This window comes from Hetaerina americana, unplaced genomic scaffold (assembly GCF_022747635.1).
Source record: "Hetaerina americana unplaced genomic scaffold, ioHetAmer1.1.p SCAF_14, whole genome shotgun sequence".
NCBI lineage: Eukaryota > Metazoa > Arthropoda > Insecta > Odonata > Calopterygidae > Hetaerina > Hetaerina americana.
In genome coordinates this window covers 14,631,123-14,656,389 of record NW_027286514.1, presented here as the reverse complement: position 1 = coordinate 14,656,389, position 25,267 = coordinate 14,631,123, and the positions used below count along the sequence as shown (strand labels likewise).

At 37.8% G+C, this 25,267-nt stretch overlaps 1 protein-coding gene across 1 annotated transcript in view; it reads left to right on the top strand.

Moving 5' to 3' along the window:
• The window catches only part of LOC139686366 (uncharacterized), a 60,927-nt gene extending 44,122 nt beyond the window's left edge, over positions 1-16,805 (top strand). Inside the window, exons 2-3 of the mRNA XM_071583555.1 lie at positions 11,786-11,921; positions 15,029-16,805. Coding sequence (XP_071439656.1) covers positions 11,798-11,921; positions 15,029-15,618 — 714 coding nt within the window. The 5' untranslated portion in view covers positions 11,786-11,797 and the 3' untranslated portion in view covers positions 15,619-16,805. The remainder of the gene's footprint in view (positions 1-11,785; positions 11,922-15,028) is intronic.
• The last annotated feature ends 8,462 nt before the right edge of the window (positions 16,806-25,267 follow it).

Below are 25,267 nucleotides of genomic sequence, written 5' to 3'. Positions count from 1 at the left end.
GCCAGTCTGTGAAAGTAAACAGAATTTCCCTTCTTGTACCACCACTGCGGTATTTATCTTAATGGATGGATCACTTTCTCTATTTCGCCATTTAAAAAGGTGCTCTCCCGCTGAGGAATCTGGAAGCATCAACAATTTTGCCGCGACGACAATGTTTTAAAATTTAATACATTGGCGCCGAAGTTGCCACCACAGTGGTTCCATCGCTGTGAATTTTCTCGTTATTTTGCTTTGATTTTACTATACCCTGGTAATACAATTATTTTAACTTTCTTTAGCTTCATATGTTTAAGCGTGCATGGAATTGTACTCAACATCGGCCTTAATGATACGAGATATGCAATTTCTGTAAAACCCTACTTTTTGATAGCTCGGTCTAGAAATCAATGGAATGGTATATCTTAATAGTTTCAACATTGGTCAATAGTCAAATAATTACAATTTTACCGTTAGTATTCGCTAATTATCCATCGGAAAATGTTAATTGCTTATGTTAATCGCTTCCATCACAATTAGAGCCACCTCGAGTCGTTTTTAGAGCTCGCGTCTACTGCGGAATCTACAACAGCTTACGGATTAGAAGCGGACTTTGCATCATGAACTTGCATGACATTTTTATTTATTAAAACCTAGTACAGAACTTTTAAGCGATTTTTTATGGACAGTACCTATGACATATCCTTGCTCAACTCTCTAAAGAGAACTTCTTTCAAAAGCTTAGAAGAAAGTGACATTTTGATTTTGTAGCACTACAAACTTGGAACTTTTTGAAAGCACTCGTTTGCCCTTAAACTTATGAAAACTTTTTGTATAGCACACACCACCTTGATCAGATGGGTAGCTGTGTACTTAAACAGAGAGACTGCGTCCATTCCGCTTGGACATCTTCTTTTCCACGGTGATCGTAATTTCTCGTCCAACAAGGCATCTGCGGTTTGAAAGAGAATATGCACGTTTTGCACGGCCGGCAAAATATGACGTGCGTGCATGCACCTTTGAGCCAGCCCATGGTGAACCCGAGGCATAAGTATTCATTTCCTCGGGGAGGTTTTCCTGCGCGTATTCCGTCTAATCCACAACGCACGCACACGTCCGCCTATGTCATCATCATCACTTTGTCTTTTCGTCCATTTGTCCTGGCCGATGGAATGAATGCCTCGACGGAGACATGAAGTATTCGTTCTCGGGAGATGGTCGTGAGTGACAGGAGCTATGCATGCAGGAAGGATAGGAGAATGAGAGACGTACATCGAGTACTACACCATTCCGGTAGAAAATTATTTTCAAAAGTAAGTTCTTGAAAGTAGACCCTTGCTTAGAGGAACATACATTTCCTGGAAAATGAAACAAATATTCTGGAAATGATGATGCATTATTTGATGCACTTATTCGGTAGGGTGGAACAAAATCTACAAGGGTGGCATGGTTCACTACCATTTGAGTCGTATTGAAAACTGATTATTGACAGGTAGATTGCAAATCACTCACTGTCATACGAAAATGTATTCGGCGCTTCTTGACGACTAGGCGATTGAAAAATTATTAAACGTTTCCTCTAAGTCACAATATTCACAAATATGCATGTACCCCACAGTAAGAGCGAGTGTAAAGTAAAAATTTAAGAACAAAATGCCCTGACTGTTATTTTCACGTAAACCTTCAACAACTGCCGACTCCCGATTCAATGACTCAGGGTCAAGTGCTACAGACATGCTCAGATACGAATTAGTGGTGTCTCACGAACGTAACTCAGAACGACAAGCAGGGATCTTTTCTGCGTAAAATGTGCCAAATGCAGATTTTTGCAAAAAAATTACCAAATGCCAAAAGTCTTCCAAAAGAGCAGGCTTTCCTCGGTTTTCCTGGTTGGCGGACGCCCTGAAAATCCAAGCATTTTTTTCGCAAATTTACTCTCAAAACAAATAACGGTTAGACCTCGCTTGCATCGATCCATTTTTCGTTGTACTACTCATTCACCAGGCAAAAGGTTCCCACACAATTCACTCATTTTTCGGTGATAGGGCGGAATGACGAAATAATAATACTTTTTCAATTTTCTCATCAATTTTAACATTCAGGGACTTCAATGAAGGTTTTAAATGTTAGCCTGAACGGGTAGGCGAGTATATTTCATTAAAATATTTCAAGTTGTTGCTGCGACGGAAGAGTAAATGTCTCCATGATTTTTTATTATCGAGTCTGACTCTTTTCGCCTATTCAATTTTCGTCGCAGATATCAGAAACCTAGCGTAGTATAGAATTAAGGTCTGTCTTTACGTAATTATCACCGCGTCGCTCTCCAGACGTTCTTCCCAAACTCCCTTCTCATCCCAAAGTTAGTGGGATTAAAAATAAATCAAAATGCTCCTTCCCTTGCGGTTGAAGCAATTGAGACGAGACCTTTCCGGAACAAAAAAATGGTACGATGGGGATACATTTTCACTGTAGCAGACTTGTGTATGCTGAATTTATGCCCCTGGAACATCGAAGCACAAGTAAATGCTTAGAAATATGTTCCTCGGCGGTAAAATATTTTTTCTTAGTTTTCTTAGAATCAAAAGGCGGTAGGAAAGAAAGATTCAAAGTGCTTTGTTTGGGAATGGAATATTGGAGGCTGTGATAGAGGGGGTCGGGAAAACGAGGAAGGGATAGGAATACGATAGGCATGTTGGATGGAGTGAAGGGAGGAAAGAATTATATGCAGCATTGAAAAGGGACTTACTGTACTGTCCTATGTCAAGTCGTATTTTTGGTTGGGAGAGGCAAGTTAATGTATCGTTGTACAATTGTTTATACTCTATCCATCCAAAAACCACCTAAACCGGTAGAATACCCATAGTAATAATTGCATTGATTGCAGGGCGTAAGAAATAATTTAGTAGCCCAAATTGTCGCTATTATGGTTTGCTTATGCAAATGTTAATGCTACTTAATTGCATTTGAATTATAAAATGTACAAATATATCTGCTATAAACTAGAATAAAAGGATGAAAAATGCATGTGAATTTTAATAGGGCTATTATGAGATGTGAGGAGGATTTCCAGGGAAAAAGTTAACATCGAGAGAAGTATCTTCTTCAATGGCAAATTATTATTCCCGACAAAAAGTGATCCGCCGTAATTCCAGGTATTCCTCTTTATGTTATACGAAGTTTTTACGACGACGCTCCCTCAATGGAACCAATTTGGCTCTGGCAGTCGCACCGCAGGAAGCTCGACTAAGGGCATTTGAACTCGCCTCCACCACGACTGACCAAGGTCCCGACGGAGTGCATGCTCCTTGAAACAGCGTTGAAGCATTATTATGGCATTCTTCCTCTTCCGCCCTCTCTGTCTCACCCATTGAATTTCCCGAGATCTCCTCACGGAGTGCGCCACCGCTCTGCGATTAGGAGTTCACTCTGCTGGCTGGAACGTCTTACATGGTTTCTCTTCATTACGTAACTGAGGTCGTCCTCCCGTCCTCTTCAGATCCCTCTCTCCGAACTAAAACACGATTCAGAATTCCTTGCAGTTTTCTTACTCGCACAGTGCCTTGACAATGGCAATAAATATGTATGCTTAAATAGGCTTAACGTGTGTTGTTTACGCATGTACGATTTTCATAGATTTGTATCATAATTGAGATGCCATAGAAAACTTTTGAATTGCATTATTTTGCCATCAAATTACGTACTAAATATAGAAACTCAAATAACAACAGCATTAAAACTACGAAACCTCAAAATATTAATATTTTAAATATCACGCTGCCATATTCATTGCTACGGCTAGATTTCAGTCTAAGGGAGCTCCACAGGCACACACACACACACATATATATATATATATATATATATATATATATACACACATATATAATACATATATATATATATATATATATATATATATATATATATATATATATATATATATATATATATATATATACACACACACACACGCAAATATATAAAAAACACAGATGTAGATTTTTAAACCATAGAAACACGAAGAAAGGACACTCACAATATGTTGTTTTGACGTTTCGACTGCTCGGGTGTCGCCTTCAGAATGGCGTTCTCGGGGAAGAGGCTCCGGTGATAATCATAAATTTTAAATAAAACAAATTAAAATGTATTCATTTGGTTTACTTGTACTCTTTCAAGCTAGCTCACTCGAGGTTGATTCCACAATCAACACAAATGCGGAAATATCAATGAGCTTCAAAGACTTAATCCGAATGACAGATCTCCCCTTTTCAATGAAAGTATTTCTAATTTATAGCTATCTTCCTAAAGTAGGTTGATCTTCGTATACCATACCTCCTTATTAATTTTCTTTATACCAAAATTACGGCAGATAAAATACATTCCAAAGCGCTGAGTAGCAGCAGGCGAGGGGTATCTGCTGTCTTGACTTTACCTCTCGATTAAAACACCTGCCCCCTTTTTTTTAAATATAGCCTTTAAACACTGAATCTTTTAGTTTTATTGTACAGCAAACAGCCATGGGAACAATAGAGATTTTTTCTGCATTAACCTGCACTAAACGTGTTTGATTTATGTCTGGTGAAAGAGAAGTACTTGCCACCTCTTAGGCAGCTTTTCGTTGAAGAATTGCCAGAACTGCGAAATAAATGCATCGTTCTGCCAATTGACGTTTCTTTTTAGCTTCCCATGCTACACTCTCGCCTTTAAACGCAAGTAGATAAATGACCTATGGCCATGCGTGGAGGTTTCGAGTGATCCCATAACAATGCGACTGTGTTCATCCCAGAAGGTCATCTACAGAAAGGGAAAATTGGGAGTAGAGAGAGGTGCAAGAGGAGGCGGATCGGAGTCGCCCTAATCATGTGGGCCGTTCCTCGTATCAGAATAGCCCGATGGCTAGCCAACATCTCCCTCCGCGCCCCCCCCACCAAACTGCCTCCCCACTCGAACACGATGAAACGCTTGGCCGACGCCGCGAGGAAGAGGTCTCGTTAATGAGCGTGTGAGTGTAGTCACCGTAGTCACCTGTCCTGCGCCGGAGTGGTCCCAGCTGATCGTCCGATACGCCCCACCGCCGCACCCGTCACCCCAGAGTCATGCGCCCGTGAGCCGCCCGCGTGATTTAAGAAAATCGGTCCGCATCATTTTCATTAAAAAAATTCCCTCAGCGTCCGCGCGAAACCATTCACTCGTCTGCTGAGATGCTCATCGTGTTCGAGACCGGACTCGGAAGGTGTATTGCTCGCGGTGCCGCAGACGGCTTGGCGTTCCCTGCGTTCATGTGCTCCAGTTCCCCGGACGCGGAGCTGCGTCGCCTGGACGAGGTACGGACCTTGCGCCTTCATACATATATGCCCAGCGTCGCCCTTCAGATTCGGAAAGGCTTTCTCTAAGAAGGGTTCCTCCCTTCCGTGCGATTTCATGTCTCCGTTCTTGGAATCCCTTAAAATATTTACCGCAGAGAGATCAGTGTTTACGGTAGAAGTGTGACAACAACGTGCACAAATTTACTGAATGGCCATGCACTGAAAAGATAAAAGCTTTTTTTGACGCAAAGCAAATTGACGCATAGCCTGTGCTCCCAATGCCCAAATATTTAACCCCATCATCTCACCAAAGTGTTTCATTTTCTCTGTTTAGTGCAACATTCATGACAGGTATAAACGCACGATTTCCTAGTTTAAAATCCGATAGATTACCGAACTTAAGGCTGCACAGGGAAATCACAACGGTTTCTGTTGATATCTTATATAGCCCTCTGTTTATAAGTATACTTTGAAGGTTTCTTCAAAACTATTACGTGACCTTTCGGACTTCCGCACAATATCAACGTCATTTCCGTATTGTGGATTTCTTAAGTTCTGCTAAGTGTTCCCATCTCTTCGACTACAAAATACCCATTCAGTTGCCCATTCCCTTTTCCTCACTTAATTTCTCTCTTCCTCAAAACCCTTAAGCATACTGATACTTGCATGTTCGCCGCCCACTTTTTGCCTTCTTCAAATTCCCTTCATCAACTTTTTCTGCCTCTGCCCAACATTCGTTTGTCTTTCTTCTTACCCATATTTTTTCCATCTTCCGTCCTCTCATCTCTAAGGCCTCCCTTTACACTCTCCTCTCGAAGAATACGCGTCTGAGCCCTAAAGCTTTCGTTGCGCAATTAAAAATGACAAGGTAACGGAATTTACGGCTGCGATTTAAAATTCATCGATAAACTGCTGGATCGCAAAAACTGAGATGCATCGGGTCGTTTTCATAAACTATTTTTAACTTCGGTATTTTAGCGCAATACTGACTCAATTACGATACCCAACCGATGAATACTTACCTAGAAGTTTCACAATGTTCGCCACACGTGGCTGTCATTTGGTGCCATAAGGTTCAAAGGTCTCGCAGAAAAAAAATCATTGAAGTGAGTCTCGGGAGCGGTATTTTCGCGGCCTTTTGACATGTTTGTCTTCTTGGGATTCACTTACAGTTAACGGATGCTTATTTCGACACCGTCTTTCTATCTATTTTTGTCACTAGATGATTTTGGGTTTCTTTGCGATGTTAAAAATCGACCAAGCAGAATCTTACGGGTAAGCGCGAAGAAAAGCGCTACTGTTCGCCAATTGACAAGAGAAGTTCCTCCTGCGGTAGTGCTACCTGAAACTCGATATGGTGTTATCAAGGTACTTATTTATGGTGTGGCAAGTGCTGGCAAATCACGCCTAATTGATTGCTCTGGCGGATTAACCGCTCACAGGCTAAATTAATTTAAGGATAATATCCTGAAAAAGAACGTGGAAAGACTACCGAAACTGAATAACAGGATTTATTTTTCATTATATTTTTTCAAAGATATTTTGCTCACAAATTAATACTTTCACACTTAGAAATGGCTGATTCCATCTATTATTATTAATGTAATAATAATGCATTAATGCATTTCGTCCATTATAATACACCAACAAACTATCTTGGGATTGCTAATTAGTTAACATTTGTGGAGAAAAAACAAGTGGAGTAAAAGCTAAAATAAAGTGTTTCGCAGTTTAATATAAATATTTAAATTTTGATCTCTTAGGACGAATTTAATGTTCGGTTTGTTCCCGGGATCCTGATAGGTTACTCTTAGCCTGTTTATCAGATGACCCAAGGGCCGAACCATAATACTCATGCCCACAGCGGGAATCGATCCCGCCACCTTAGTGTTAGCAGGGTAGTGTGTCACCCACCAGACTAATTCGGCTGGAATAAATCCCTTTAAGCCATAGTGGCTCGTTTGTATTGGTGTATCCATGATCGTATGTCAATGGGTTGGTTTGCACAGTGTGTATGTACATATCGCAGATGCAATATTCGACTGCTCTTAGGACACTTTCTGCCAAGTGCGGAGGCTGCCCAGGAAGTAACTTCTGTTTTCGTGTAGCACGAGAATAAGTGGACGTAGCGAATTGTTGCTGTATTGACGCACACAGTACGTCAGTACGCCTCGAGCTGCAATGGTCGGAAGGCTTGTCGTTCGTTTACAATAGCGGGTCAAAATGAACAATACAATTGAAATTCCCGCCAAATGAGAAGTTCGTTCCGACAAGGTTTTTACCGATAAAAATCTTCAAAGCTGCTGACATTCGTCGGGAAATTTGTACTCTGTACGGATCAAATGTGATGAGTGACAAGAGTCGTGCGTCAGTGTTGTTCGTTTAAGAGTTAACATAAATGTCCATGAGGATGACAGGAGTGGCTGCCCGTCTGGAGTGAGCAATGAACTGCACCTGAAAACTGACGAAAAGTTCGTGAAAACTGGTGCTTTACGCTATCTGAAATATTTGGGAGTTTTCCACAGATTTCTACGACCCAGTTACATGGAAACACGACTGAAAAGTTAGGCTACTACATGTTTTGTGCTAATCTCGACGTGGAACTTCAAGATGCCGTCATCGGTCGGTTGAAGCGCATTGCACCATAAACTCCTTTGCTATGTTTCTCGGCAGAAGTGTGAGAAAACTCGAGAGAAGTGATCACAGATTGAATGTGAGTCTACTATACACCTTTTTATCACTGACATTGATACGATAGAAGAAAGTCGAAGAGGTGTTAGATTTGGCTGGGGAGGACAATGTAGCAAAGGAAAATTCGAAGAAGCCAGTGAAAGCTTCAATGCTGAAATGTGCCATGTGTACCAATTTCTTTGAATTGAATATCGTTCGAATTACTGACAACAAAGATTAGTTCCAAAACGTTGAACAATAAAGAAAATGGATTGTGACTGACTGATGTGAACTCACCTCCGTCCACACAACCTACTTTGCAGAGTATCGTGTAGAAGTAGGAAGTGGGGGAGTGGCTGAAGTATGTTTCGAGAGTTGGAGGGATGCTGAGGAAGCAAATTCTGGGGAATCAGTTGATAGGGCGGCGAATAGTAGCCGTTTTGGACGGAATGAATGGGGGGCTCGTGGAAAACAGGAGATGGAGACGAAAATGGTATGGGGGAGAAGGTGTTCGTGGTGTTTATAAGGGCTTCCAAAACGTGCGACTAATTGTGAAGGGTTCTGAGGGACCGTCCAGAAACCATCTCTTATCGGTAAAATACCTATGATGTTTATGCCCCTATATCCCCGGAGCCATTTCATGGAGGTTCCACCAGATGAGTGGACGAAGAAAGAATCAATGCAAAGAATTCCAGACGACCCCTTTCTAAGTTCTAAAATCATCTTCAGGTTTATTCTTACGCAAGAATACGCTTAGCTCCTCTCCTGTAAGCACAAGGAGCGGATCAAAGCTCCGCCGAAGAGCGGAAATGCCATGCAAGTCTAATGTAATCACCCCTTCCTCCCTCGCCGCAGCGATTAGTGAACAGATAGATTAATCAATTGTGAAAATCGTTTGGGTTCACGTTCCGAATAAGTGTATGTGTGTGTATATATATATATATTGCAAACGGGCATATTTTCTAGTGGAAAGCCCCTATTCAGCAATTTACACTTGTTTGACGAATTAGGATTAAGTCGAAGTCAACGAGGCTCAGGTGATATAGTAGTTTACTAATCTAGTAGGAGCCACGTGAGCTTGGAGTTATTCCATATTATTGGTCATTGAGATGAAGAAATACATGAGTAAGGTCTTCAACTGAATTGTTTTGCCCTTTTTTAACGAAGGAATGGTGAAAGTATTTTCTTCTGGACTATATTGTTACGAAATGAACGCAAACTAGTCTTTAGAACGTTGTTTTTGACGCATCTGTGAATGTTTGAACTTGTTCATTATAACCTTATATTTCATTGCCCAATTTTAGTACTGGTCTTCTTTAACTTCACCAGTTTGATGGGCAATAATTAATTGAAAAATAGCCCTAAAAATATCCAACGTTCTCATGTAAAAATGGAAAGTGGTTGCGAAAAAAGGTGGGTGCATTTTAAGCAAATAAATTGTAAAGATAACTAGTGGTGACTATCTGATATTACCGTAATTTTTAAATTTTTTATGGATTTCGGAGTGTAATTTTGCTACGCGGTGAAAAGAGTAGATTGGAATGTGATTGTGTGCATCTGTACAAGTAAATTGCGCTAAGGGATTATTTTTCTGTCCCACGATGCCACCAAACAAATTTCGGGTTTTCATACCAATGCGCTCGTTTGTCCACTTAATTTTATATTACATTAGTTATAGAGGGAACTACGGAAATTTCCGCTGCCTATTAAGAAAACCTCCGCTTATTTTTCACGCCTAACTGGAGCCACGGATTGATTAATATTTGAGGTGATTTTTCGTTGATCTTACTTCGTGTGTTAGTTCAGCCTTGGTGCAGTTGCTCATTCCCGACTTGCGGAACCTACGGGCTATACCCGAGCTTGGGTATTTCATAATTTTTGTGCAAATGGAATATACACTTTCAGTTATTACCTACATTCCGAATAGGGCGTGGGGACCAGGAGAGCGGCAAATGCGTGGGCATTCCAACGCGAGGTCGTGGTCATTCCATCAGTTCGTTCTTCCTGAAAGACTACTTTAAATGCCGCTGGAAGGGGCAGTATCTTGCTTGGCTCCCGGTTCGTGTGGTTTTTAGAAAGCTTGCGATCGGCCACTCAAATCGCGTCCGCCCTCCCCTCCAGGAGACTGCACAGAACACGAAGCACTAGATATTTTATTTTTCAACTGTTTAACCAGCAGGTGCGCGCGGAGGATATCTCAAGTGAGAGAACCCAGGTGCTCTTAGAGGATTCTGCCCATAGGATTTTACGACCGTTTTTTTTCTCGCGCTGGAATTTCAAATTAACATTCCTCGTAGTTTTCCCATCCGCGGACGTTCAATAATTTGGTAAAAAAATTAATTGAGTTCCAGGGACCCAGGCAGTTGAAGTAAATTTGCACCGCTAGCGAAACGGAAGAAAAGTCGTTGAATCGCCACAAAACATTTATTCCTCCGGCAGGATTCGAACTTTTAGATTGATTGACCATTTAGCACAGCGATGAAAATGTTTGCCCAGCTGGCTTCTCATTATGATGGGCTCGAAATATGAAAAAAATGTCAACAATACAATGTTAAGATAATACATTGCCGAAGTTGTTTCATCAGAGACATGACATATCCCTGACTTTGGTGCTACCGAAAAATTTGCGTTGACACAAGTGTCCTGAAAAATTGCACTTCCACAATATTTCACCAAAATAGACAAAAAAATTTTTATTTCATAAGTGTCCCAATTTGAATGCACGTATATATTCAAATTATGTTTGAATATGCAAAATACAGGTGAGAAGAAAAAATGCTCCCACAGGAGACAGGCATGTATTTTTTCTCTTTGGCGAGACAATTAATTCTCTAAGATCAGATGAACGCATAGGATATATGTAGCAGAAAACTTAAGTAGCATATTATATTGAGAATCATTCTAATAATACCTGTTTAACAGTAATGGTTCATAATTTTTATTTTAAGTAAACACCCAATAAAAAATTGTCATACTCAGGGAAGGTCTGCCTACAGGCAATTAACTGCTTGATACCATGCAATACCAGCAGATACTATTGAGTATCCGAAGGGGTATGATACAATACTCTCAGGGAGAGGATCTAATCACAACCTCCATATGCATCAGGTAATAGAGGGGTAATTGGCTAAAGTAGAGACCACTTGTTAAAAAGCTATTGGACTGTGACCTTTGTAGGATCAGGAAAAGTGAGACATCTTTTCCCTCTGTGGCTTTAATTTCCTAGAATGTTTTGATACCCAGATAAGTACACAAATTGGATGAAGCTGGGAAGCTTTATCAATAATTTCAACTGCATATTCAATTTCCCTTAACTTATTCACTCATTTCATTTGAATGTACATGAGTGGATGTAATTAACATTGTTCATATTTTTCAGTCATTCACGCCTCTAAGTTTGGAAAATTATGATTTTCATGGGGCTCACGGAGTACTTATGAGTTAAAGGGTGCAATTTGATGCAGTTCTTTTCATAATTTATTGCTTAAATTACTGACTCCATTTATATGAAGTTATAGTGGATAAAAAGCACTGGAGCACACAATTTAGAAATAATTGAATGTTGACTGAAACTATCTGTTAATAAATTCAAATATTCACATAACTAAAATGCTGCTTTTTAGTGTGATATACATCAATTTTGATATGTTTTGGTGTATTATTTAAAGGTTTAATGGGTAGGAAATGAAAGAAAGAAATACTTTAAAAATTGAAACCTCCTTTGTTTAAAAAAACTGTCAAATCATGGAATTCTAATTTCTGTTTTTTTATTTCATCCTGTGATGTACATAAATACCACAGGTATTTTATAAATGCTTTCAATTTTCTTCCAGTGTGCACCAGAAATGAGCGAGACAACCACAGAGGTGGTGGAAGAGATATCTTCTCCAGCGGTTTCCTTAACGACAACAATATGGCCAAAATGGCCATTGAGCAACCTGCCAGGCCTCCTTCCTTTCTTACCTAAAGGTAGGTTTCTGAATAGTTTTAATAGTTATTTTACTTCTCAAGTTGATCTCATCAACCATGTGCCATTTCTATGTATTTTTCTCACTAGTGATGATAAATAGGTAAATGTAGGGAATTTGATAAGATCTTCAATTATAATTTGAATATTCTCATCCCTATGAAATTCAGCATGCTTTTCCAAAACATAGTCTTGGGTATGAAACTAGATGTCCTCTTGTTCAAAAATTTAGTTTCCTACTAGGTATTTAGGTCTTAGGAATGTCTTTCTTACATAGGCTATCATCCCCTCTAACATGTAGAAGATTAAAAATGTGGCTATGGTGGCAGTGGAAGAGAAAGAAATGCATAGATAGGAGATTGATAAATGAAAGATCACCTTGATAGGAGTAAAATAGGAGCAAATGCTGTAATTTAACATTATTTTCTGTTGAATTTGTGCAATTTTTTACTTTTGTTGTATTTTTTTCCTTCATTCAGAATCACTTCATCGTCAAGAAGAGAGCAAAAGGTAGGGTTACGATTAGGGAAGCTGGGATTTCTGAATCCAAAGATTCGAATGTTATTCAAATATTTTTTCATCACACATTTTGAAAGTGGCATGGGTTATTGACAGAGGCATCAGTAGAGAATTTCTAACAGGTAACTGGGAATTTTAATGAATAACATGTTTTCTGATCAGAAAGAATTTTTACTTTCATATGGCAATAAACCAGCAAGGTTAGTCATAGAAAGAGAAAATGATGCAAAGAGGAGACCTTGGGTCCAGGCTTACTCAATGGAGAGATAGAATGGGTACTAAGAAAATTGAAATCAAATAATACTATGGGGTAGAAAACATTTTAATAGAACTACATAAAAGTTTAGGATAAGGTGGGAGGAAGAGTTTTTATGGACTATTTCACAGCATTTATAAGGAAGGAATTTGGCCGGAAGACTTTCAAATCAGTTTTAGTTCATATCCCGGAAAAGGGAGAGGAGAGAGACAGAATTATACGTTTAATTTTGCTCACAGCTAATATGATTTTCAGAATCGTCAATAAGAGAATGGAGAACAGGGCAAATTAATACTCTTGGGATGATTAGTTTGGGTTCAGGAAGGGGAGAGGCAAGTGGTGATGCCTTTGTAGTAATGTGATCACTAATCGAGAGGAACATCAGGACATATTTGCCTATGTAGTACATTTCGGAAAGGCATTGGATAGAGTACATTTGCAAAAACTAATGACTATATTGCCGGAAATAGGTACAGATTGGAGGGATCCATCCAGGCTAATCCACAGCCTGTACATGCCTGAGACTACTCAAGTGGGAGGGGGGAACGGAGAGTCTGGACTAGCCCTGTTAGAAAGGGGAGTAAGGCAGGGTTTTCCATTATCACCTGTGCTGTCCAACTCTTACATGGGGGCAATGGCAAAAGAAGTATGGGAAAAGCTGGAGATAGGAATGAAACTGAAAATGAGATAGGAGAGAGACAGAATTATACGTTTAATTTTGCTCACAGCTAATATGATTTTCAGAATCGTCAATAAGAGAATGGAGAACAGGGCAAATTAATACTCTTGGGATGATTAGTTTGGGTTCAGGAAGGGGAGAGGCAAGTGGTGATGCCTTTGTAGTAATGTGATCACTAATCGAGAGGAACATCAGGACATATTTGCCTATGTAGTACATTTCGGAAAGGCATTGGATAGAGTACATTTGCAAAAACTAATGACTATATTGCCGGAAATAGGTACAGATTGGAGGGATCCATCCAGGCTAATCCACAGCCTGTACATGCCTGAGACTACTCAAGTGGGAGGGGGGAACGGAGAGTCTGGACTAGCCCTGTTAGAAAGGGGAGTAAGGCAGGGTTTTCCATTATCACCTGTGCTGTCCAACTCTTACATGGGGGCAATGGCAAAAGAAGTATGGGAAAAGCTGGAGATAGGAATGAAAATCAGCGTAGAATTCATAAAATTAGTTAGTTTGCAGAAGACTCAGCTCAACTTTGTCACTGAGCCAAGGGGTTGCAAACTCTGCCGAATGAATTGGAAGGTCACTGCGATAGGTATGTGATGAGAATAAATTAAAAAAAAAACAAAAGTTAAGTGGCTTTTGATAAAAAGAAAGGCTAAGTTAAACGTTAAAATAGGAGGGCAAAAACTAGAGCAGGTGAAACAGTTTCCATACCTCAGAAGTGTTTTGGACCAAAATGGTCAAAGTAGTAGGGGCATGAGGAGAAGAATTGGGTTAGGCAACAGTTTTGTGTGGCACAGAAATACTGTCATGGAAGCAGGATAATAGGAGTAGAAGGCTTTTGAAATGTGAGTGTGGAGGAGGATGGAAGAGTTGAAGTGACTGAAAGGAAAACAAATGAGGAAGTGCTGGGTAAGGTGAGTGAGGAGAGAATATTATTGAGAAAAATCACAAGGAGTTAGGAAATATTGATTCAGAGTATTTGATTTGGCATTGAAGACTTTGAGAGAGGGGATAATGTTGGCCAAATGAGGAAGCGAAAGGAATAGGATAGGCATGTTGGATGGAATGAAGGGAGGAAAGAAATATGTAGAATTAAAGAGCGACTTACTGTGGTGCCCGATTTCAGGTTGTGTTTCTGGTTAGGAGAAATTGTATATGCTGTCTCCATCCAAAATCTATCTTAACCAGTAAAATACCCCAAAAAATGCACTGAATACTGTGGAATATTAATATGCTTAGCAGTTGAAACCTCACAATTAAGTTGAAATTCAACAATTCCTTTGGTGTAGAGCCTTCATCCAGCTCTTCAAGTGCAAAAATGTCTAGCTGCCTGTACATTATTTCTTTTTAAACCTCTGTACACAGTATTTCTCCGTTTATTATTATAAGGATTTTATGTTCCCCATGAATCATGGTGTACCAATGGGAAGTTTAAACAATAAAACTTAAAAAAAAAAAAAAAATGTGAGACATGCCAAGCATAAGTGTAAATGCTAATGCATATGGATGAGGAATGTATAAATAATGAAGAGGCACTTATGCATTGATGGGAATCTATTTTAGATGGTATATGCACTGAGGCATTACCTGCTATGTTTTTTTATGTTTTGCTCAATATTAATGGTTTCATTTTTTCTATAATGTAGTTCCTGGTCACAAGGAATCAGTTGGAATCCTTCAGCAACTATCACCAAGGGTCATCAAGACAGAATGTGTACTCACAAGAAGATTCTGGACTCTATCATCATCAAATGTTGTACCAAGTGAACCAAAAGAATCAATCCCTGCTACTCCAACAAGAGTACAGACCATCAGAAATGGAACATCTGTGTCAACATCCACTGTTCCTCAACAAACACCAAGCATAATGAAGAAACAAGATATATTGTCAACATTATCCCTTATTACCTCAGCTTTGCTGAAAATTTCAATATTCAAGGGAATTTCCAGCATATTGCCAAAAGCTATAAGACCATCAGCAAATTTGCTGAAAGGGGAATTTTTAATGAATATAGCTGTCTACTCTGGGTTAATAGTTCTTGTGATTGAGGGTTCTGGGTGTTTGTTGGGACTGATAGCTGGAGCAATGCCTCCAGGTTTAATTTTCATGATCAGTGCACTACTAATGATGATGGTAATAGTTATTATGACAATTGGACATGATCCAAATGCAGAAACTCATGCTTTACTCTCTCAATCTTCGTTCATATCTCAAAAGAATAGCAAGCTAAGGTGATGTTCATGCTGTTTTGATTGGATGCTTTGAAGCTTTGGCTAAAATTCATGAACAATGGGGTGTTTGGTCCATATTTGCTACTTGACTGCAGAGTAGTCATGTATTGGAGGTGAATTTTGCTGATGTATATAAAATACTTCGACACATGCTTGTGGTTTGGCCACCGCAAGTTCTCAAATGTCTTTTAGGTCCTGTCAAATATTTTTTCTAGTTTTTGAAAGATTTTAATGCTAAATAGAATGAAGTTGGCACGAGAGGTTTAAATTAGTACCCAATTTTTGGAAAATATTTTGACCTGTTCAAATAAAACATTCTGAGTGATATCAATGGTGCAAAAATTGTATTCATATTTTTTTAAATATTAGTAACCAAAAATCATTCAAACTCCACTGGATAGTGATTTTCATTTCTAACTCTTTCATAAAAATGAAAGAATATTTTGAAAGGTGTCAGTCCATATATATGATGTAATTGGCTGTTAGTTCTGTCCTGAATGAGCAAAATTATTAAGTGCTTATCAAAAAAATACATATAATCCCAACAAAAACTCCCCAGAACATGAATAGTTTTATCATATTTTGATAATTCGATTATACACTTAATTTTATGAAAACTGATACCCAACGGCTGTAGATAATTTATTAGCTTTAATATTTACCAATGCCAGAAGGTGGTATGACTTAAATTTTGAGACTGAACTAAGGCAGTTGATACAAGGTGCTGTCAAAAGCACTGATATAGGGCTACAACTAAGCTGAAAGGTTTTACTACGTGATGAATGAAAAGCAAAAGGGCACATTCAATGTCATGATTTTCCTAAACCTATACCGTGATGACTGCAACTCAGTTCCTTCAACTTCAGACTGAATATTAAGGAAATTGAATATTTGAATCATTAATAAATGGAATGGATGTTGTATTTATAATGGAGTGAGTTCTGCTTGTGTGAGTAAATTGAGGGAGTGAGTGTGTAACTATTTAAGTAGGGCTATATGTAATTGAGTTTCAGAATAATCTCTTAAGAAACTAAGAAATAATGATAAGGTGTTAATGCAGATTGAAGACCTGCAAGAAAATGATAAATTTTTTGTATTTTAATAAAGTTTCATTCCAAATGTACCTGATTACTAAAAAATGTCACTAATTATGGAAGAAATGTTTAATGAAATATATTTTACATCTCTGCATATGCTTTGTTTTTATTACAAATTTTTTCTTAGATGAGCGGTTTACTAGATGTGTGGGGAAGACTGAACTGATGGTTGGTGACAAATAGAGATTATGCCTTCAACCCGGAATTATTTTTTTTTTGAGGGCTGAAGGGCTTACTGTGATTTCAACTCTTAATAATTCACCAAAAGTTTAATTAAAGGTGTCTTTCCAAAAATAACATCAACAACCTCAGCAACAATGGTTAACTACACTAACTTTAAATCAATTTATAAACATTTCAAACAGCTACAGGTTTCCATCAAGATAATCTTATTTTACTTTTTCACTCTTGTCATTGATGAATGGCCTCATTTCTTCAACGTTTTGCTCATTTATTCATTGAAAAAAAATTAATATTTATGATATGGTAATGTTGCAGAAAATTCAATGAAGTTCAATTTGCTAATTATATTTATGTCGTTGAATTTAAACTAAAAAATTGAAATATGAGAGCTAAGAGTGATACATAAACTGCAGATTCGCTACCACCACTCAATTATAATAGATTTCTTCAATGAAAGCTATTAACAATTGATTACCTCGAGAATATGCATGCATATTTACATTGGCTTGAATGTTTACTCAGGTTTTCAACTAGAGTCGCAAGCTCATCAAGTACTATTCTTGATAATCACTAATTACAATGATTTGAAAACTGCATTATATGTACTTGATGTAGGACTATCCGATCACCATATCATAAAACAAATTTTATTCTAAATGAAGATCTGACACTAATATTAAGAAATTGATCTCACAATAGAATGTTAAATCACTGAAATTCTTGCTCTCAAAGGAAAACTGGCAATTAGCTTTTTTTACAGATTCCACAGATGACACTTTTTCCCGTTTGAATGCAAAATCCCAACAATTGCAGGGATTAAAACACATAGTCATGCCTGAAAAAGTTAAGCAAGAATTCTGCTCCAGAAATCTATGGTAATCCAGGGAGGCTATTGCTAGATTTCAGTAGTTACATCATTCGACCGCATTGTTCTTCTGACAGAAAATCCTAATCAGTAGAACTTTTCCCGCTTGGTGAAAGCAAGTGAAGTTGTTGTTCCCATTGACAAAAATTACGCTGATGAAAATGGTGTAGAAAACTATCAACCAATTTCACTTATATTTCAACTCTCCAAACTTTATGAATTATTTATTCTACAGACTTTCTGCCTAATTAAATAAATTTGGTGCACTAACACCCAATGGGGATGTCATAAAGGCAGTTATATAGAAATTGTAATGCCATAATTTCATGAATTTTAATATAGAATCTTAAACTGGCAACCAGAAAGTTCTTGCATTGATTATAGATCTCACCAAAGCGTTTGACGTAAGTGGTCATACTCTGCTCCGACGGAAGAATTGAAAGTTAGGTTTAAGAGGGCGTTCCCCTGAACTGCTTGAACACTTAATGATTGAACATATCATAGAGAGTTGAAATCACAGTTGTGTTACAAGTGACATTTCTTTATAATTCATGTTCTTTGGAAGTTTTAAAATTAGTTCACTATTCCAACTTCTATTCATTATAGTTTTCCATGGCATTGTTTTCAGGAGGTCCTCAGTGGGCCAGTCTCAGAAAGTATTTTTAATACAAAAAATTGTTTTGAGAGGATATCATATCATACCCCTTGCAGACCTCTACAGGAAGAAATGAGCATATCAGCAAAACCTTCAGCATAAATATGTAATAATTTGTCCACTGAAGAATAATCTTTATTTCCTTCATACTAAGAGGATATCCACTCATATGGTATGAGAAATAGCAACTACATTCATGTCCCTCACTGAAGGACAATGATCTCTTGTAACAGCTACTCAGTAAAGGGAACGAAAATGTATAACTTCCTTCTACAGCGCATATCACCAGAATCTACACAAATATTTAAGAGCCAAGTAAAAAATGTCATTCTGATGAAATATTATCATACCGTTTATGAATTCTAGGTAGATAACCAGAAAGTGTAACCATGTAGAGAGTATCTTATCTATTACTTGCCCTTTTTTTGCACCCATTATTTCTTTTCCTGAAGAACCCTATACCTGCATGTTGTTCATGCATGATTTCCAGATAATAAATATTAGCACATAGGGTTAGGAGGTGATGATACCCATACAGTGATCTCCAGTTTCAAAGCCTGAAATTAGGGATTTACCCTATCATAACAGGATGTCATTTATGATGCCAGTCTACCACTGCCTTGCTATGGCTGTGGATTTCAATGGTATCAGGTGAAAAACAAGATGATCTTAACTTCATAAATGCCACTTGCCTATCAATGCAGCAATTTCAGAGAGTAAAAATCATTTGCCTGGACCGGGATTCAAACCAGGATCCCTCAATGTCCTGTCGAGTGCTTTAACCCGTTAAGCTATTGAGGCGTCCTCTAAAATTCTGAAATGTTACAGCGTCTCCCGCAGTGTCTTTAGAATTTGTCACTTACCTAGTTGTGTTACACTACAAATGCATAGTCATTGACATTACCTGTTCTCTCCATTATTTTCCAACACAATTTGGACACCTGCACTCTTCTCTGCTTTTGAATAAGTGTTGTAGATGGCAATTATGTTAATATTATTATTAGTGGTCTACCATCTAAGGTAGGTTTTGGATGGACATACTCAACATCCCTACAATTCTTAACATTATTTAATATGAAATTCAGGCACTCTACACTACATTAAATGGTTCTTCAATTTTAAATAACCTCTACCTCATTCAATGTATGACAGGCCTAATAAAACTATTGCCTTTCTGCCACAATGAAACTGTTGGGAAGAAAACCAGATGATTCTCATCTCATCAATCTAACATATGCCATGATCATTATTTGGCATTTCAGTGACTAATAAAATGAGCATGGGTGTGGAGAGGATGTAAAAATGGAAGTAATGCTCAGTTGGCCAAAATGCCAACCCCGGTCTAGAATCAAGTACATGCTTACCTAAACTTGGATGGTGGGCAGAGCAGATTATAATTCTCCTTTATTGGTCCACTACAGGGAATTCAATTATTGGCACTTGACCAATACAGAGCATATCCACTGCAGTCTCTGAACAATGTGATGACAACTTGATGCTTGCCACACTATGAAGTGGAATTTTAAACCATGAATCATCACCAGCAATTTAATGAAAGCTTACAAGATGCCAAAATTGAAAATTTGTAAGTAAAAGCATAACACAGATTTTAACTTTCTTAGATTTGGCACATGATTAAAACATGATTTTCAAAAGGTAAGTTATAAAAATAATTTTGTTCTTTAATTTCAAATACTTTCTACCTCCTTCAGTACATGACAAAAGTAATAGTTTTACTTTTCTAATGACAATATTGGGAACATATACAGATGATGCTCACCTTACCAATCTAAATCTTGCCATGCTATTTACTTGACATTTCAGTCACTCCATTTGAGGTTGAGTACAGAACCATTTGATCAACTCCCAGAATGCGCAATTAAAAAAACAATTATCTTACTTTATTCCCAGCAGCTAAATTAATATGCTTCCAAAATTTATTAAATTTTCATTTATTTTGGATCTAAACAAAACTTTCCTGTTTGACACTGACTGATTTGTGATGTGGCAACATTCACTCTAACTATTGCTTGAAGGACATTTTCTTGATCTGCACATATGATTGCAAGTTGCAGACTTGCAGAGTAAACACATCTACTAATAGCTCAGGACGGTTTTTCACTTCTATACAAAAAATAGAGGAGCCCTCATTTACTCATCTTTCCCTCAGTTTCTGCATCCAGTATTGTGGTGGGCAATGCAAAAATTAAAAACCTTGGATTTTCTAGTTGTTGAGTTACCAACACATAATAAAATTTCAGCTCTGCGCGACACAATTGTTTTTCCTGATTTATATAAACAAATCATGAAACAAAATCCATTGCCCAATGGATATGCTGGGTGGGGTCTGTTGTACCTACTTTATGTAAAATGGCAAAGATTTACCTTAAATAACAGAATTTATAAAATTCTCAAATATTTCCCTGCTTATTATGCACCAACTTTTAAATAAATGATTCATTGCTCAAAAAAAACCAGTAGTGTAGTCGGGTTTAAGATATGATACAGATCATATACAGCAGCCATAAGTAGGTCGTACTGTGCTCTCAAAGGATGCATTATAAATATCCCTAAGTATTTCAAATTAGGAATTGAATCATGGGCCTATCAGAAATGGGCAGTAAGAATCCTAGGAAAATTTCCAAGGGGAAATGGGCAGTAAGAATCCTAGGAAAATTTCCAAGGGGAAGCAGTCGTAGACCCTACTTTAAAAGATTCAACATCTGGCTCTTCCCTGTTTGTATATATTTCATACTATTATCTCACCCATGTTTGCCAAGAGCCCTGGGAATGCTGGCATGAAATTCTTTAAAGCACCAACAAGAAAGTATAAGGATATAGATAATTTTTTGTTATTGAAATCTTAACTATATCAATTCCATTGTCATCATCAATGCTAGACACCTGATGAAATCATGCCCCTTTCTCTAGGTAAATAATTTTATTCATAAATGACTCTACAAATATACTCTTATTACATCTCGTGATTCCTGTTTTGGGTTTCCACAATATACATCACTTATATTTTTAAATATATGCTGACTTGGTAATGCCCACTCTGTGGTGTCTGCAAGGAATATGCGCTGACATTGTGAAGTGTTCCATTCTTCTTACAAAACATGCCATATTACCTATTATTATTAGGTTGGGATACATTTTGGGTGTACACAACCACAAATAAATATTTTGACTCTACCAACAAAACTTAATATCCTATTCGAAAACATACCCCTCTTCATCTCTATATGCTTCCTTCCTTGCATCAGACATCACTAGACCTGCCCCTTACTCGATTGCCTAACATTCTCCCCTCCGAGAGAATCTTCAAAATCCCACCACCGCTCAATATGCCATTCATCCATTTTTCCTGCCTCCTTATTATATCTTCCAAAAATCCCGTCCTCACCCACTGCCTCATTTGTTTTCCTTTCAGTCCATTTCACAGTCTACATCCTTCTCCAGACCTTCATTTTAAAAGCATCTGATCTTTGTCCATCAGCCTGCTTCAGTGACCATGTTTCAATGTCGTACATAGCTACACTCCATATCAAAGTTTTATGAGTTTTTTCTTAATATCCTTACCCAACATCCCTGAGATCAACTCCCTCCTCCTGTGATAGCCTCTTTGCCTATTGCTACTACTTTGACCATGTTGGTCCAAAACACTTCCGAGGTACGTTAACTGTTCTACCTGCTCTAGTCTTTGCCCTCCTATTATAATGTTTAACTTAGCCTTTTTCTTTCTGGAAAATCACATAACCTTTATTTTATTAATATTGATTTTCACCCCATATCTGTCGCACTACATTTCAATTCACTCAGCAATGCTCCCAACCCCTTGGCTGACTGACAAAATAAAGTTTGGTAATCGGCAAACCTAACTGATTTTACCACTTCCCCGCCCACTTTCATTCCTACCTCCAGTTCTTCCCCCACCTCTTTAATCATTTCCTCGACATATATATTGAACAACAACGGTGAAAATGGACAACCCTGCCTTACACCTATTCCTAACACTGCCAATCTGAAATTCCTGTTCCCCACTTGCACCTGAGCAGTCTGAGACACGTGCAGGTTATGGATTAGCCTCCTGTCCCTCCAATCTATTCCTATTTTTTGCATTAATCTTGTTAGTTTTTCCCAATTCACTCTATCAAACGCTTTTTTGAAATCTATGAAACAGGCAAATACGTCCTTCTTGTACTTCATATTCCTCTCGATTAGTGATCTCATTACTGCGATGCATCACTCATATGTCTCCCCTTCCTAAACCCAAACTGATCATCCCCCAAGTTATCATTTGCCCTGTCCTCCATCCTTTGTTTGATGATCTTAAGAACAATTTTAGATGTGTACAAAATCAAACTTAATGTTCTGTAGTCTTCACCATTTTTGAAATAGAAGCTAACACTGATCTCTCAAAGTCTTCTGGCAAGATTCCTTCCTCATAAGTACTGTGATTAAGTCCATATGGAGTCTTCCTCCCACATTTTCCTAAACATTTTAGTGGTTCCACAGGAATATTGTCTACTGCCACTGCCCTAATCTCACTTAATGCCCTTTCTATCTCATCGCTGAGTATGCTTTGACCTAAACTATCTTCATCTATGTCATATTCTCTTTCTATGACTAAGTTCTTGGTCTCCTTGTTAGCCTAATTATATTTTACCATACAGTTCTATTTTTTCCTTCTATCTCTCTCATATTTTTTGTTTCAACTATGATCTTTCCTGCTATCCTTCCACCTGAAATATCTATATTTCCTCTTTCCATTTCTTACTTTATATTCTCTAATTTTCATGTCCTTGACATTGTCCCTATAGGAACTAATAAACATTATTATTATGCACTAGCTGCAATGTACATTTTAACGATTAGTGTGCCATGACGAAATACCAAAGTATGACTACCATTAATATTACAGCAGTGTAACTAATTCCTTTTTTCTAAGCAGATATTAATTTACTGACCAAAATGATGTTAATGAAAATATTATGTACCACCTAAAATAAATGACCAACGCCACATTTTTTATTTATTTCCTACATATAGTGTGGCATAAAATACGTACATGGCTTTCATTACTACTTACTTTTTGACCCGTTTTCAATTTCCTGATTATTTTTTATGCCTACTATACTAGCACATTGTGCTTTGTGAACTTGCTACTGCTACTACAAAAAGCTACTACATAAAGTTTCTTTGAAGCACTGCTCCATCTCTTCCATGCACCTACTCCAGCAGACTATGTTTAACATTTAATACAACATCTGTCCTAATTGACATTATCATTTATTTAAATTTCTTCATGTCCATCCTATTTAAATTGATTAACGAGGGATAGGAAGAACTGCAGGTAAGAATGAAAGTCTGCCGGGAACTCATAAAATCAGTTAGCTTTGCTAGTTGATTGAGCTTTGGTCTGAAAGTCATCCAAGGGATTACCAGCCTTGCCGAGTACATTGGAATTTCAGCATGATAGATATGGGATGAGAATTAATTAGAATAAAACAAAGGTTATGCAGTTTCCCAGGAAGAGATATTCCCACCCACATCTTCACCCACAAGGACCACACTCAATTTCATTCACTAACCTTATACATTTCCATAAGACAAACAAGTTTAAGGCACACAACTATTTGAAAATATATACCTGGTGCATTGAACCCTAGGTTACCTTGCCCCACAGGGCATCATTCTCTAATGCCAACCCCAAATGAATTGAAATTGCTGTGGCAGAGTTTTTATTAATACTTACTCAACTAGTTTCTATACTCGCGAACATTTCAGCTTTCTTGGCACCCAGAAAATAATCATTGGAATGTCTAGTGGCATCAACTGAATTTGAAGCTGGAAACTCACCAGTTCATAGTCAAATGCTAGACCCACTGGTTTTCCATGTCACCTTGTGTGCAAATGATATGAGGAATGGAATCTTACCTATTATGTTGTTCACTTACTGCTGTAACTATTTTCCAACATTGATATATAAACACAAGAAATATGATAACCGTTTGATGACATCCATTTTCTAGTAGGTGATTTGGAAAATTCAATATTATCCTGCATTTGTTCCAGGTATGCCTTTATCCAAGGGAAAACAAGATTACATTATTATTTTTCAGTTTTTATATCTGAAAACTCAATGTGCATATGAAAAGTATGCCTGCATACAATTAGAATATTTAACACCATTGATTGTTTAACTCCTACATAGATATTATCCTACAATAACGAATTTAATTTGCCTACTATATATGGCAATTTTCAATGAAGCGATTCTGCTAAAGGTCATTTTTGTCGAGGGCTGATCTATGCTGCAACATTCAGACATGTTTTTTGTTTATATATTTGGATTGCATGACCTTCCCACTTCAAAGTAATCGTCTTTTTTTATAAAAATAGCATAGTCGATGCTAAGGAAAAAGCTTGAATGTCAACTGGCACGTACTCAAATGTCCAAATTTTGAAAGATGGATCATACTTGCCTTTTCTTTACTTTTTCCAATTCCGCTTTACCATCAACATTTGTGATATCAACAATGTACTTCACCTACTGCACAACTTGCATTTTGAACCTTCTGATGACACTGTGTAAAGAGTATTAAAGCAGTCGAAGTAATCTCGTGAATTTATTGTGAAGAAAACGATACCACGAAACCAGAGGAGATCATTAGTAGGTATTTTAATTACTCCGAATGTTTTGTGGTATTCTTATATTGGTGACCACTAATTATTTATATTTTCAAAGGTTTTGAAGTCGCCGAAACAAGTTGTGAAATCTCCCGTCCAGGATCTAGATAACAATGGCGGAGAAACTCTTAGACAACCAGCTGGCCGCAGTCAGTTCTTC